This window comes from Microcaecilia unicolor, chromosome 3 (genome assembly GCF_901765095.1).
Source record: "Microcaecilia unicolor chromosome 3, aMicUni1.1, whole genome shotgun sequence".
NCBI lineage: Eukaryota > Metazoa > Chordata > Amphibia > Gymnophiona > Siphonopidae > Microcaecilia > Microcaecilia unicolor.
In genome coordinates this window covers 53,401,924-53,418,074 of record NC_044033.1, presented here as the reverse complement: position 1 = coordinate 53,418,074, position 16,151 = coordinate 53,401,924, and the positions used below count along the sequence as shown (strand labels likewise).

Genomic DNA, 16,151 nt, shown 5'->3' with positions numbered 1-16,151 from the left:
CGTCCATAGCACGTCCTTGATTTAATTCTCCTGTCACCCAGTCAAAGAATTCAATGAGATTCGTTTGGCACGATTTCCCTTTGGTAAAACCATGTTGTCTCGGATCTTGCAACTTATTGGCTTCCAGGAAATTCACTATCCTTTCCTTCAGCATCGCTTCCATTACTTTTCCAATAACTGAAGTGAGGCTTACCGGCCTGTAGTTTCCAGCTTCTTCCCTATCACCACTTTTGTGAAGAGGGACCACATCCGCCGTTCTCCAATCCCTCGGAACCTCTCCTGTCTCCAAGGATTTATTAAACAAATCTTTAAGAGGACCCGCCAGAACCTCTCTGAGCTCCCTCAGTATTCTGGGGTGGATCCCGTCCGGTCCCATGCCTTTGTCCACCTTTAGCTTTCCAAGTTGTTGATACACACTCTCTTCCGTGAACAGTGCTTTATCCACTCCATTCTCAGGTGTACTTTTGCCAGTCCCTCGCGGTCCTTCTCCAGGATTTTCTTCAGTGAAAACAGAACAAAAGTATCTATTTAGCAAATTGGCTTTTTCTTCATCATTATCTACATAGCATTTCGCTGTATCTTTTAGTCTTACAATTACCTTTTTTGTCTTTCTCCTTTCACTAATATACCTGAAGAAGTTTTTGTCTCCCCTTCTTACATTTCTAGCCATTTGTTCTTCCGCTTGCGCCTTCGCCAGACGTACCTCTCTCTTGGCTTCTTTCAGTTTCATCCGGTATTCCTCCCCGTGTTCCTCTTCTTGAGATTTTCTATATTTCTGGAACGCTAACTCTTTAATCTTTATTTTCTCAGCCACTTGCTTGGAGAACCATATCGGTTTCCTTTTTCTCTTGCTTTTATTTACTCTCCTTACATAAAGGTCTGTGGCCCTATTTATTACTTCTTTCAGCCTGGACCACTGTCCTTCCACTTTTCGTACGTCCTCCCAGCCCATCAGCTCCTTCCTCAGGTATTCCCCAATTTTATTGAAGTCAGCTCGCTTGAAATCCAGGACTTTGAGTTTAGAGTGGCCACCCTCGACTTCAGCCGTCCTATATCAAACCAAATCGTTTGAGGGTCACTGCTTCCCAGGTGTGCACCCCAACTCGGACATTTGACACACTATCCCCATTTGTGAGCACCAGATCCAACGTCGCTCCCTCCCTCGTGGGCTCCGTCACAATTTGTCTGAGCAGAGCACTTTGGAAAGCATCCACAATCTCTCTACTTCTTTCTGATTTCGCAGATGGAACCTTCAAATCTACATTCCGGCAGATTAAAATCTCCCAACAACAGCACCTCTCTTTTCTTCCCCAACTTTGAATATCAGTGATCAGATCTTTATCTAGTTCCTCCAATTGTGTCGGGGGTCTGTAGACAACGCCCACGTGGACAGAGGTTCTATCCTCTCTTTTTAATACAATATTGCTCACAGCCTGGTACAACAAAACTGGCCAACATATATATAAAACAAACAAAAAAAAGACTAAAGAATCAATACCTCAAATGATGTAAATAAAATAAAATAATTAAAATCAATGTTCATTACAAACCACAAACAGCTAACATCCAGCTAACACTAAAATAAATAATTTATCTATTGGGCAAGCCTGTAAATTAACACAAAAAAAACGTAGAATGGACACCTGCTGTTACCAGAAGGATTATATTACTGGAAAAAGCGTAACCAGATGAAGTTATCATTATGGGGAATGGGTTAAATCAGTGCCAATTTTTCTCTATACCACTAGATATTTATATATCTATCTATATTTATATACATATATATCTATATCTATATATATAATTATTTTTTTGGGTTTTTTTTAAAGAGCAGGAATCCTCAAACATATCATACTGACCCCATAGCTAATTAGGTTTTCAGGAAATCTCCAAAAGCATGCTTAAAGAGTTTCTATGAGTAGGCATGTAATAACATTTAATAAATATTTTCTTTTCTTTGTTTTAATTCTGTTTATTACCTTTCAAAGTGGACTAACATGGCTACCCTACCACTTTACCCCAATAAATATTCTGAATGCATTGGAGACCCAATATATGAAAAATTTAGGCCAACATTCATTGTGGCTATAATGAAACCCAGTGGGAACAAGAGCTGAGTTCACCTGTTTAAGAAACTGCTTGTTACTCTACATTTTATATACTGTGCCTTGCAAAGGTCTTCATAAACTTGAATACCTTTCACATTCTGCTGTCTAAAAAATAGAATTCAAAAAGCATTAAAGTAGGAGTTTGTTTCACCAATCTACAAGCTCGATATGAAAGAACAATTATAAAAACAAAGTCCTGAATGCATAAGCTTTCACACTAGTGCTCTGTTTACTAAGCTGCGCTAGAGGCGCGTTAGTGCTTTTAGCGCGCGCTAACTATGCAGGCATCCACAATATTCCTATGGGTGCCTACACAGTTAGCGGGTGCTAATTTTGTGCACGCACTAAAAACACTGGCACACCTTAGTAAACAGGGCCCCTATTGACTTTATACTGGGTGCAAGTCCCCTTTGAGCAGTAACAGGTGTTGATGCCCCTCTACTAGTCATTGGTGAAGCCCCATTTGGAGTATTGTGTCCCGTTTTGGAGGCTGAATCTCTTCAAGGACATAAAAAAAACTTGAGGCAGTTCAGAGGAAGGCAAAAAAATGTTACAGGGTTTGTGCCATAAGATGTATGAGAAAAGAACGGAGGACTTGAATAGGTATATGCTATAGAAAAGGAGAGAGAGAGGTGATATGATACAGACATTTAAGTATGTGAAAAGTATTAATGTACAAACAAACCTCTAGGGATGGAAGAACTAGAGAACAAGAATAGAGATTGCAGGGAGGTAGACTCAGGATTAATGTCAAAAAATACTTTTTCACAGAGAGGGTTGTGGACACCTGGAATGCTCTTCCAGGAAAGGTGGTACTACTACTATGCAGCACTGTACACCTGAACATGAAGAGACAGTCCCTGCTTGACAGAGCTTACAATCTAATTAGAACAGACAAACAGGACAAACGAGATAAGGGAATATTAAAGTGAGGATGATAAAATAAAGGTTCTGAACAAGGTAATAAGGGTTAGGAGTTAAAAGCAGCATCAAAAAGGTGGGCTTTTAGCTTAGATTTGAAGATGGCCAGAGATGGAGACTGACATACCGGCTCAGGAAATCTATTCCAGGCATATGGTGCAGCAAGATAAAAGGAACGGAGTCTGGAGTTAGCAGTGGAGGAGAAGGGTGCAGATAAGAGAGATTTACCCAGTGAACGGAGTTCCCGGGGAGGAATGTAGGGAGAGATGAGAGTGGAGAGGTACTGAGGAGCTGCAGAGTGAATGCACTTATAAGTCAATAAGAGGAGTTTGAACTGTATGCGGAAATGGATAGGAAGCCAGTGAAGTGACTTAAGGAGAGGGCTAATATGAGCATAACGACACTGGCAGAATATTAGTCGTGCAGCAGAATTTTGAACAGATTGAAGAGGAGAGAGAGATGGCTAAGTGGGAGACCTGTGAGAAGCGAGTTGCAATAGAGGTGATAAGAGTGTGGATGAGGGTTCTGGTAGTGTGCTCAGAAAGGAAAGGGTGAATTTTGGTTATATTATAGAGAAAGAAATGGCAGGTTTTAGCAGTCTGCTGAATATGTGCAGAGGAGGAGGGAGGAGTCGAAGATGACCCCAAGGTTACAAGCTGATGAGACAGGAAGGATGAGTTTTATCCACAGAAATAGAGAATGGGGGAAGAGGAGAGGTTGGTTTAGGGGGAAAGATAAGAGTCAAAAACGGTGAGCGAATTCAAAAATATGTGGGACAGACACAAGGGGTGCCTAAATTGAAAGAGAATGGAAACGCAACATGGCTGCTGAGGTGTTAACTTAGATAAGAGTAGTGGGAACTGAGGCGATGCCTGACAGACTTCTACGGTCTGTGTCCCACAAATGACAAAAGAAAAAGAAAATCCAGCATGTGGGAACTGAGGTCAATGGCGGACAGAGTTCTACAGTCTCTGTCTCACAAATGGCAAAAGACAGGTGAAGCTTCAGCAACTCCAGTGTTCTAGATCACTTTATTGTCACGTGCTGTGAGTGAGAGTGCTGTTCAACTCAGGGGGGAGGGAAGACATCTTGACTGGTACGTTGAATACTGTAAGCATTATTTGGGGATGATATCTGGTTATAACTAAGATTCCATCATGTTTGGCTTCCAAAATGGTTAGCATGATGGAGAGTTGACAACCAGTATTTAAGCATGGGTGATTGGGGTCGCATAAAGTGGTAAGGCTTGGCTCTGGCCACCTCATTGGGCAGACTGAATGGACTGTGAGTGTCTTTACCTGCCATCATTTACTGTGTGTATTACTGTGAATCATTTAGGCTAAGTGTCTACCAATTATTTCCAGTAGGATGGTGCAGGTTTTCTCCATTCACCTTGACAGAATAGCTCAAGTTCCTTCAAGTTGCCTGGGGATCATCTGTGAATTGCAGGCTTCAAGTCTTGTCACAGATTTTTCTATTGGATTCAGGTCTGGGCTATGACTAGGCCATTTTTCTTGCCAAGCCACTCCATTGTTTTTTTTTTTTTTAATGTTTATTCAATTTAACATCTTGTCACCTGAAAACAAGTGTTGTATGTGTGCTTGATGTGAAATAAAGAAAATGAGAAGTGACGTTTAATGTGCTTATTATAAATGATCAATAATATATCATTGTTTTAAACTGTAACTTAGTAAAGTATCAAAGCAGTTTGCCATTCAAGATGATCTTACCATAGTGTACTGAAAAACACACATCTCATTTCAAGCAGGTGATGACATACTTAGCCCAACGGACAGCATATAAACTGTTATAACACAACATATCCCAATAAAGTTATTTAGAAAGCCTTTTGTCTGATGGCCTCCTTAAAAGTTATAGTCCCTTGACTCCCACTATATCATCAATATAAACAATTTTATAATCATTCAAACACAGGTATGCAGATAAATCTTCAAACAGAATATTTTTCAAAGAATAATTTTCAAAAACTTGGTGACCTCAGCAGTGCCACTTGCATGTGTCTTCACACTATTGGAAGATAATCTGCACCCACCTCCCCATCAGTGCACCCGATTTAGCAGACTTAAATTTAGCTTAAACTATTTAATACTCATCTTAGGTATTGCCAGACGGGGAACATAACATCCGACAAGCATGTTTCGCCTCCACAGGCTGTCTCAAGGACTGTCCCCTATATCCGTCATAAGCGCCAGCTCAGCTTTATTTCATGGGAAACCCCCGCTAAATGTCAGTCTTTCTTGTATTTTGTATAAATACCACCAAACAACCGAACCACCAATTAATTCTTCCTACATATCCTCAGCCATCAACTTCTGGCCCCAGCAAATACTTAGCATCCTGTATTTTACTTCCCCCTCTATCCTACCTCCCCTCTTCCTTCCCCTTCCCATCTATGGTCCCAATTCACAAATTTATGTTCCCCCAACTCCTTTGTTTTAGAAATAACCAGGTTTCCCAAAACTTCAACCAATAATGTAACACTTTAGAACTATAAGACCCCTGTCACCTTTGCCTTCTCTCTTTTCCTCCCAATTGCCTCCTGCCCCTCTACACCAACATGCAACCAGCCTGACAAAACCTCAGAATAGTAAATTTAATTATTCTGTGTACTGCAGCCTCCACACATCAATCATGCTCATCACCCTCATTAATTTTTTTCTATTTCCCACACTCCTGTCCTCTCCCCCTTTGAGTGATTCAAATGGGGATTCACTGCTCCATTGAAATTGCCCTCCCCCCAATTATCACCTCCTCCTGGAGGTATAATTCCAACTCCTACTGGATCCCCAAGAATTGTCCTTGTTGCAGGTTAGGGGCATACATGTTAAGTGTCAGTGGACTATCCTGAAAATGACCCATGACTGCCAGGCACTTCCCTTCCTTATCCCACTTCACCTCCCATCATTATTAAGATAGCCATCCCTGTGGACTCCTCCCCCCCCCCCCCCTTGCCTTTAGTGCTACAATACACTTGGGTGAAGCCCTTCTGTTGCAGTAACCTCTCATCTCTCACCTGTAAGCAGGTTTCCTGCAACATGGCCACTTCTCATTTTAGTATGTCCAATCATTGTAAGCCGCTTTGGGGCTGCTAAACTGCGGCAAAAGGCGGGGTATAAATGACCTAAATAAATAAATTAAAGATGACCCTACATTTATTTGGGCTATTTAACCTATTAACAATTCTACATCCCCATCCTCTATCACTCCCCTCTTATTGTCCCTCCTCCTTCAGCCCTCTCCCTTCCATTCACCCTCCCATCCCCCTTTCTTCTGCCACCAATAAGGCCAACTCTTAGAGGAAAGACCCCACTTTCCTCTTATACTAACTCCAAAGGTCTTAATGTTCCTATCCCTGACTGGTACCACCAAGATACTACCTCAAGAGGTAGTCAAACATTGTGAAAATTTCTTATAGCTCTCCCCAAGCTGTACATTTAAATAACTATCCCAGAGTTCTTTCAGCAACTCTATGTTCAACATATTTAGACCTTTCAAATTGAAGTCATACAACTGAAACAGCTTGATTCTTCATCTGGGAGTATTTGAATCAGATTAACTACTGAGACTTGACACAGTTGGGCTCTTCTTAATTTATTATGGGCTCTAAGATACTTTATCAAAAAGGAGCTAATTTGGGTTCACGATTGCATAAGTCTTCACACCCTTTGTAATCAAGACTTTTTAAGTTTAAGTTTGTTGCTCATAATTACATTTGAGTATTTCTATAATTGTTCTTTCACGTTGAAAGTGTAGCGCATGTTGTGTAGATCAGTAAAAAAAAAACTCCTACTTGAATGTACTTTTTTTTTTTTTTTAATTTAAAAAGGTGGTTTGAAAAAATGTACAAGAGTGTAAACACTCAGCTGGTACTCAACGGTGCTGCTAAGAGGATAAGTACAGGCCAGCAGAATATGTAGTGGCATTAACTGGCTAATGCTGCTGAATATTCCTTCTGACCACTTCAGCACTATTAGGTCTGACCTAACTTTATCCAGTTAACGGTCTGAATATCATCAGTGAGGCCAATATCTGGATACTGGTGCTAAATATCCATTTTTTACAAAATCCATGGGCTTATTATTTGCCCCATAGTCAATGACTATTTATGAATTCTTTGCTTAATTCTGACCATTGCACTTTTAAGGAAGCATCAAGAACAAAACTCACAACAGAATGCTTTCTCTCGTGGAAGCCTGCTAGATATGCATACAAAGTGAGGTTAACAGCTTGACAAACCACGAGTTGTGTATGGCATTGTTAAGTTAAAATCAAGTACAACGGTTTTCTTCACCAATCAGTGCCCCCTCAGCAGGGATTAAACCTCAGACTACTTACGCCAGTGTTTCCAAGTTCAGATCCTCTGATGATGGTAGTTCTGTTGCGTGAAGTGGAACACTGTTTTCTCTGATGATCTACAAAATATTTAAAAATGTATATATCTTGAAACAATGACATTCTGAAATGTGCATGCCATAAAGGAAAAAATAATCGTACCTCCTTTGTTTTACGTTATATGAGGTTTCTAACAACAGAAAATCAGCTTACTTAACTGTAGCAGGTATTCTCACTGTACTTAACTGTAGCTGGCCTTTCACAGAAGGATGATGTTTACTGAAAGAACCTGATGCAGAAGCTTCTCCAGCTTAGATCAATCCAGAAGCTTTTGAGACAATTACCATACATGCATGTCACTTCCTACCTGCTGCCGTCATGCAAGACCACTCTTCAGGGAGGTGGGTGGTATGCGAGGACGTGTATCTTATTGTCCATGGAGAACCCCTGATACAGGTTAAGTAACCTGGTTTCTCTGAGGAAAAGCAGGATAACAAGTCCTAACAGATGGAGCTCACTAGCTACAGACTGACTTCAACAAAAAGGCACTGAAACAGGCAGACAGTATACAGTGGTGGAAATAAGTATTTGATCCCTTGCTGATTTTGTAAGTTTGCCCACTGACAAAGACATGAGCAGCCCATAATTGAAGGGTAGGTTATTGGTAACAGTGAGAGATAGCACATCACAAATTAAATCCGGAAAATCACATTGTGGAAAGTATATGAATTTATTTGCATTCTGCAGAGGGAAATAAGTATTTGATCCCCCACCAACCAGTAAGAGATCTGGCCCCTACAGACCAGGTAGATGCTCCAAATCAACTCGTTACCTGCATGACAGACAGCTGTCGGCAATGGTCACCTGTATGAAAGACACCTGTCCACAGACTCAGTGAATCAGTCAGACTCTAACCTCTACAAAATGGCCAAGAGCAAGGAGCTGTCTAAGGATGTCAGGGACAAGATCATACACCTGCACAAGGCTGGAATGGGCTACAAAACCATCAGTAAGACGCTGGGCGAGAAGGAGACAACTGTTGGTGCCATAGTAAGAAAATGGAAGAAGTACAAAATGACTGTCAATCGACAAAGATCTGGGGCTCCACGCAAAATCTCACCTCGTGGGGTATCCTTGATCATGAGGAAGGTTAGAAATCAGCCTACAACTACAAGGGGGGAACTTGTCAATGATCTCAAGGCAGCTGGGACCACTGTCACCACGAAAACCATTGGTAACACATTACGACATAACGGATTGCAATCCTGCAGTGCCCGCAAGGTCCCCCTGCTCCGGAAGGCACATGTGACGGCCCGTCTGAAGTTTGCCAGTGAACACCTGGATGATGCCGAGAGTGATTGGGAGAAGGTGCTGTGGTCAGATGAGACAAAAATTGAGCTCTTTGGCATGAACTCAACTCGCCGTGTTTGGAGGAAGAGAAATGCTGCCTATGACCCAAAGAACACCGTCCCCACTGTCAAGCATGGAGGTGGAAATGTTATGTTTTGGGGGTGTTTCTCTGCTAAGGGCACAGGACTACTTCACCGCATCAATGGGAGAATGGATGGGGCCATGTACCGTACAATTCTGAGTGACAACCTCCTTCCCTCCGCCAGGGCCTTAAAAATGGGTCGTGGCTGGGTCTTCCAGCACGACAATGACCCAAAACATACAGCCAAGGCAACAAAGGAGTGGCTCAGGAAGAAGCACATTAGGGTCATGGAGTGGCCTAGCCAGTCACCAGACCTTAATCCCATTGAAAACTTATGGAGGGAGCTGAAGCTGCGAGTTGCCAAGCGACAGCCCAGAACTCTTAATGATTTAGAGATGATCTGCAAAGAGGAGTGGACCAAAATTCCTCCTGACATGTGTGCAAACCTCATCATCAACTACAGAAGACGTCTGACCGCTGTGCTTGCCAACAAGGGTTTTGCCACCAAGTATTAGGTCTTGTTTGCCAGAGGGATTAAATACTTATTTCCCTCTGCAGAATGCAAATAAATTCATATACTTTCCACAATGTGATTTTCCGGATTTAATTTGTGATGTGCTATCTCTCACTGTTACCAATAACCTACCCTTCAATTATGGGCTGCTCATGTCTTTGTCAGTGGGCAAACTTACAAAATCAGCAAGGGATCAAATACTTATTTCCACCACTGTATACTTTTTGGGGGGAGGGGGTAGAGGGGCAGAGGAGGGATATCCCCCAACATGCCTGGAAATAATGAGAATGGTCCAAGGGAAGATAGAATACTGAAAGAATTCAAAAGTGAAACTGTAGATCTACTATTAAATATATTCCATGTATTAAAAAAGGAGGAAGGAAGGCCAAATGACAGCTGGCATTGTTAAAAATTGAGGTGAAGGAAGCTATTAAAATGAACAGGAGGAAATATTTTTTTCTCAATGAATAGTTAAGCACTGGAGGTTGCCAGAGGATGTGGTATCATTGGTTAGTGCATCTGGGTTTAAAAAAATTTGGACAAGTTCCTGGAGGAAAGGTCCATAGTCTGCTATTGAGATAGTCATGAGTAAAGCCACTGCTTGAACCTGAGATCAGAAGCATGAATCTAGCTATTATTTGGGATTCTGTCAGGTACCTGTGACCTGAATTGGCCTCTGTTGGAAGCAGGATCAAGGCTAGATGGACCACTGGTCTGACCTAGTATGGCTATTCTTACGTTAGCTAAAAGAAAATTCTTCAGAAAATGGAAGGATACGACTGAAAATATTAGGAAACAGCATAAGGCATGGCAAGTCAAATGCAAAACGCTGATACAGAAGGCAAAGAGACTTTGAAAAGAATATTGCATTGCTGGAAAAATAGTAGTACTATTATAAACAACACAATCACTGAGCATTAATGAGACAGGGTGTTGTATGTAGTTGAGTTATACACAAGACATCATCCACATATGACAATTAATAGATTCTCCCCCAATGTGAATGTTCCCTAATTCTAATGGTTCCATCATCATTTCAAACTATGAATGGGAGAGAAGGCAGCCTTGATGCCTATCCTAACTAAGTTAAACAAACTGAGTAAACCCCATTAATTTTAACATGTGCTGCTTGTTTCACCTAGAGCTTCAACACCCATGGCAGGAAATTTGGACCAATCCTCGTTTTTTTTAAATGTTACATGCATAAATTCCAAGGGTACATTGTTGAATGCTTTTCAGCATAGATGGCCACTATAAGGACTGGTACCCTCCTCCTTCCTAAATGCCCAAATCTAATTAAGTATCCATTTAATATTATCTGTGCTCTGTCATCCTGACACAAACCCAGAAGCCCAGTCTGATCAGGGCGATTTATCATCAAAATAAAACCGTAAATCTGTTAGCCAGAATCTTCATGAATATTTTTATATCAGTATTTTAACAAAGAAATAGATTGATATGAACAGGCCACCATATCCTTACCAGACTTGGGTAACACTGTTATTCTGGGGATCTCATGGACCAGTAGCAGCAATCTGAAAAGCCTGGTCAATAGAGGTGTCAATATCCCAACAAAGATCTTGTAGAAGCCAGTTGTAATTAATGGGGCGACAAGCTCCATCTACTGGCTTCAGGCCAGAGCATGCTCCTATCATCTCCTTTTCATCTAACCTCCGTGGGTGCATCACAATATGAAAAGGATGGCCCATCCTAAACAGAGACATTCACTATCAGAATGACAGACGTTCTAGCAGTGAATCTGGGGTATAAATTTGGAAAGATCTGCAAGTTTTGCTTTCTAAATGCTGCAGAGACTCTGGGACAGTGATTTGCAACCTTTTTTTCCAGTTAGGACACACCAGAAAGCCAATGTTCGTATATGTGACACACTGCATATAAAACTCTCAGGGACCTTTGGTCTGACACAATATAGCAGTTCTTGGAGTTAAATGTAAATATGCTCTGTATCTGCAAAAGTCCAGCAAGTGAGATCATAACTAGGATATTTCTACATGGAAGTTATCATACAATTATTCTGATTCATTTGTCATCGGAGCAATAGCAACATAAATATCTCTACCAAGCACATTATGAAATGCAAAACCTAAAGAAAATCCACTAAACACACATTTAGCAAACATACTACTACTACTTGACATTTCTAACGCGCTACTAGGGTTACGCAGCGCTGTACAATTTAACATAGAAGGACAGTCCCTGCTCAAAAAAGCTTACAATCTGAAGGACAAATATACAGTCAGTCAAATAGGGGCAGTCAAATTGGGGCAGTCTAGATTTCCTGAAAGGTATAAAGGTTAGGTGCCAAAAGCAACATTGAAGAGGTGGGCTTTGAGCAAAGATTTGAAGATGGGTAGGGAGGGGGCTTGGCGTAAGGGCTCAGGAAGTTTATTCCAAGCATAGGGTGAGGCGAGGCAGAATGAGCGGAGCCTAGAGTTGGCGGTGGTGGAGAAGGGTACTGAGAGGAGGGATTTGTCCTGTGAGCGGAGGTTACGGGCGAGAATGTAAGGGGAAATGAGGGTAGAGAGGTAATGAGGGGCAGCAGACTGAGTGCATTTATAGGTAAGAAGAAGCAGCTTGAACTGAATGCGGTATCTGATCGGAAGCCAGTGAAGTGACCTGAGGAGAGGGGTGATATGAGTATATCGGTTCAGGCGGAATATAAGACGTGCAGCAGAGTTCTGAACGGATTGAAGGAATGTCATACAACAGTAGCACTAATGCTATAATTCAAACAGCAAGAACCCTACCTATTAGTACTGGGAAATTTGGCGCAAAATAAAAAATTCTGCACAAAAATGTTGGAAATTCTGTGCACAATATTTTAAAATTCTGCATCTTTATTTGTAATTATTCATGCAGAACTTCCAATCATAAGGCCTAACCACTCCCCCAGCTTCTTCCTTCACCATTAATATCGTTCTCCAAGTTCCACCCTGTCGTGTTCTCTTTCTCGCCATCTTAGCTTCAGGTTCCACACTCTCCACCCTGATTTAGCTTGAACCCCTTCCCTTCCCACAGCTTTCTCTGCCCCCTAGTTCTTTCTCTCTTCTTAGCCCCCAAACCCTAACTCTCTGCATTCTTTCTCTCCTTGCCTCCAAGTGGGACTGCTACAGACCTCAACACAGAAACTATGCAAACAAATATCACACCTCAGTCACACGCAAAACACAGACTGACCCTCACCAAATACAGAACAAGGGATCCCAAATTGGAGAAAGAAATATGAAGACAAAAATCGAACTGGGAATCCCAAGAATTTAAAGCTCAGCATATACTACCACACTGGAGAAACAAAAACAAATGGCATTTCCTTTTCTACTGAACACAATACATAAACATCTGTGATGCACCTTTCCCAAAGCTAACATATTCTAGCTAATAAATTCAAAATAAAACACTTTTTTCAACCTTTGTGTGTCTGGGTATTTTATTTTTCCATCTCTTTTCTGCTTTCCTGTCTTCTGCAAATTCTGTTTCTAGCAACCACTGTCCATCTGTAATTTCTCCTCTCTCTTCCTGTCTTATTCCATTCCCTCACTACACCTGTCTTTGACACATCAATCTTTCTCTTAAAGCTCTCCCCTCTGTTTTTCTCTTTTCTGTCTCTGTCCACTCAAATTTCACCCTCTTGCACTTTTCATCTACTTATCAATTTTCTATCTCCTTCTCTCATCCCCTAGCTGTCACATTTCCCATCCTCCTATTCCCTTTCCTCATTATCACATTTCTACCCGCTGTACTCACTATCCACCTCACACTCATCTCCTTGACAACCCTCCCATGGTCTCTCCCACATGGATCCACCACTGCTAGTATCTCCCCTCCTAGTCCCTTACTCCACTCTTATAACCCAACATATCCTCCCTCAAGTCCAACTTCTCTACTTTCTGCTCTTACACCCAGTGGTGTGCTGGAGCAGGCTCTCACAGGCTCGCAAGAGCCGGTTGTTAAATTTTTAAGAATTTTGGGAGTCAGTTGTTAAAGCAGAGCCCTCCATGGCTTCTTTAACAACTGGCTCCCAAAATGTGGGCTTGGGCCCCCTACTGAATTATCTTTTACTTTGCTGATGGGGATGCTGAGCCCTGCAAGCTAAGTAAATAGACTACTACTGCTCCCTGCTCCTTGTTTCCAGCTCTGGGCAGCAGGCTGGGACTTCTCGAGCATATGAGAGAAGTTCCAGCATGCTGCTCAGAGCAAGACGTTGGGAGTGGTGGCAGTCAATTTATTGGCTGCCAGCAAAGGTATGCCTAGCGTGCCCGCACGAAGGGAGGGAGGAGAGAGAAGCAAGTGTTGCTCCCCCTCCGGCTACCCCTGGCCCTTCCAACTGCAGAGCTGGCTACGTCCGGAGAAAGAGCCTGTTGTTAAAAATTTACCAGCACACCCCTGCTTACACCCCTCCTCCCAAGTCTGACAACTCTCCCCCCCTTCCACCCCTGAGTCTCCATCCCCCTTCTGCTCCCGAGTCAGACATCTCTCCCCGCCCTTCTGCCCGAGTCCGACATTTCTCCCTTCCCCTTCTGCCCCCGAGTCTGACATCTCTCCCTTCCCCTTCTTACCACAAAACCTTGTGCTCATGAGATCAGCATACTCCCTTCCACATCAGACGCAGGTTTACCGTGCATAAAATTTGTATGCGATTTGCTTTTTGCATGCTGTGGTATTACACTTGTGGTAGAAGCCATGTGCTCTGACATCGCACGCAGCTCTACCTGAGTCTTTCTGCCTCAGGGTCCTAGTTATTTAGCAAGTCTTTTCAGATAGAGAAGAAAAATCTTATTTAATGGCTTTTATATTATTTTCCCTTACCTTTCCTAATTTTTACTACTTAATTTTTATTTTATTTCCACGTATTAGATGCCTGATTCCACCAGTCTCTATGAATCGTGAAAACATACCTAAATTTCTTCTTTAAAAAACACAATGATCTTAAAACAAATACAGAAACACAATCATTCAGTTAAAAATTTACAAGAAGTCCTCATTACCACAACTATATGTGGCTGTCTCTGGGAAAAGGTCACTAAAGTAGTGGATCCAAAATGTTGATTATGGCCAATTTTTCAAGGCATGGGTCCCATAAGTAGTTTGAAAAAGTTACATGTTTGAACTTGGTTAAATTTTTTTATTTTTTCACATAAAAGGTTAAGGTTTGTAGTGTTGTATTATATATTGCTTGCTCTAACAGAATTCATTAAAAACTTATTTTTGTTTCTGGTGAATTTAGTCATCTTTTCCCCAGAGATGGTCCCATACACTCTTTTTAATGTTTTAAAAACAACATTCTACAGTTCATCAAATAAAGGAGAAAACAATTGGCTATTAAAAATCTACTTACTAAATAGCATACGCAGACCACGTTTTTTGACACAGCCGTAATATGACTATTAAAGGACCTTCCAACAACAGGCTGTTTTTTTTTTTTATTTGTCATTTTACAACCTAACAGGTTCAGCTAGCACTGCTGAGCATGAAATAAAACCAGTACCAACTTTCTGAATTGCTCCTATAGAATGCATCAACGAGCACTATGTACTTACTTGTGGTACATTGCTGTTAATCCACTGGGAGTTTGGCAAAATGTCATCCCACAAAATCAGACATCTAGCAAGGGTCTGCAACAAACATCGGGAAAAGGTAAATAATGACATCAGTGCCCCTGTCAGGTAGATATTTTAACAGTAGCGATCAGCTTATGCACAGAACAGCTGAAATAGGTCAGCTAAGAAACATCAAGTAGGTGGGCAGTCTTACTTCTGAATTCCTTAAAAAAACAAAATAGAAAAAAAAACCCACATTCTAACCCCCATTTCAAACATCTTAGATGGATTGTGCCACCTCCTATGGTAGTTATTGAGCACTCTTCAACATCAATTGAATCTTGACTGGTACTTTCAAAATGGATCCTGAGGCAGGACTGGCTCAGTGACAACCAGAAATGCAATGCCAAATTATGCCTCAATTAAAACCTTTTGAGTATAAACCGCATAGGTTTGATCAGTAGTACTGCAAGTACATGTATTCTTACTGAATATGGAAATCAGACTAAATGAAAGGAGCACTACAAACAGCCAATTTATTTACAACAGTCATCATAGCAAAATGAGACCGTGATTTCTGCATATCTAACTCAAAAGTGCTTATCTCCTAAAGTGAAGGTGGAAAATCTTGATCCTTGAGGGTCACAAGCCAGCTGGGTTTTCAAGATTTCCACAATGAAATCTCTCTACCGAGTGCAGGTAGGTGTCTTGTTACATGAGCCACATATATTTTTTTTTTACCTGTATTATTGTGGAGTTGCTTCCAGTACAGAATTAGGTTGAGGGGAGCAATGCTACACATAGTTCTTTTTTTTTTTTTTTTGACTAGCAAAACCTTTATGTACTGCTGGTACACAACATCAGAACATCAACCAGAAGTGTGATAACAAATACCATCAAAATAGAGCATGTACCACAGCAAATCTGACCCCCCACCCCAAGCATTAAATACACCAAAGCAAATTAGTGACTAGACAAGTTATTGAAAAAAAATACTATAAATCCCAAAAAACACTTCCTGGAGAAATTTTGCAAACCACTGTGATCTACCAGTTAGGTATGGCAGTATATCAAGCACAAATACAGGTACAAACTTAGATTGTGAGCCCTCCTGGGACAGAGAAATATCCAGTGTACTTGAATGTAACTCACCGTGAGCTACTATTGAAAAAGGTGTGAGCAAAATGGAAATAAAATAAAAATAAACCATAAAAAATGCCTTGTAGCAATGAGCTTAAGTGGGGACTTGGGGATGAGAGAGAACA

At 41.3% G+C, this 16,151-nt stretch overlaps 1 protein-coding gene across 1 annotated transcript in view; it reads right to left on the bottom strand.

The window, feature by feature from the left end:
• Nucleotides 1-16,151, bottom strand: part of ANAPC1 (anaphase promoting complex subunit 1) — a gene marked incomplete in the record, with an annotated part of 281,392 nt that overhangs the window by 90,560 nt on the left and 174,681 nt on the right. Inside the window, 2 exon segments of the mRNA XM_030195933.1 lie at nucleotides 7,386-7,462; nucleotides 14,887-14,961. Coding sequence (XP_030051793.1) covers nucleotides 7,386-7,462; nucleotides 14,887-14,961 — 152 coding nt within the window.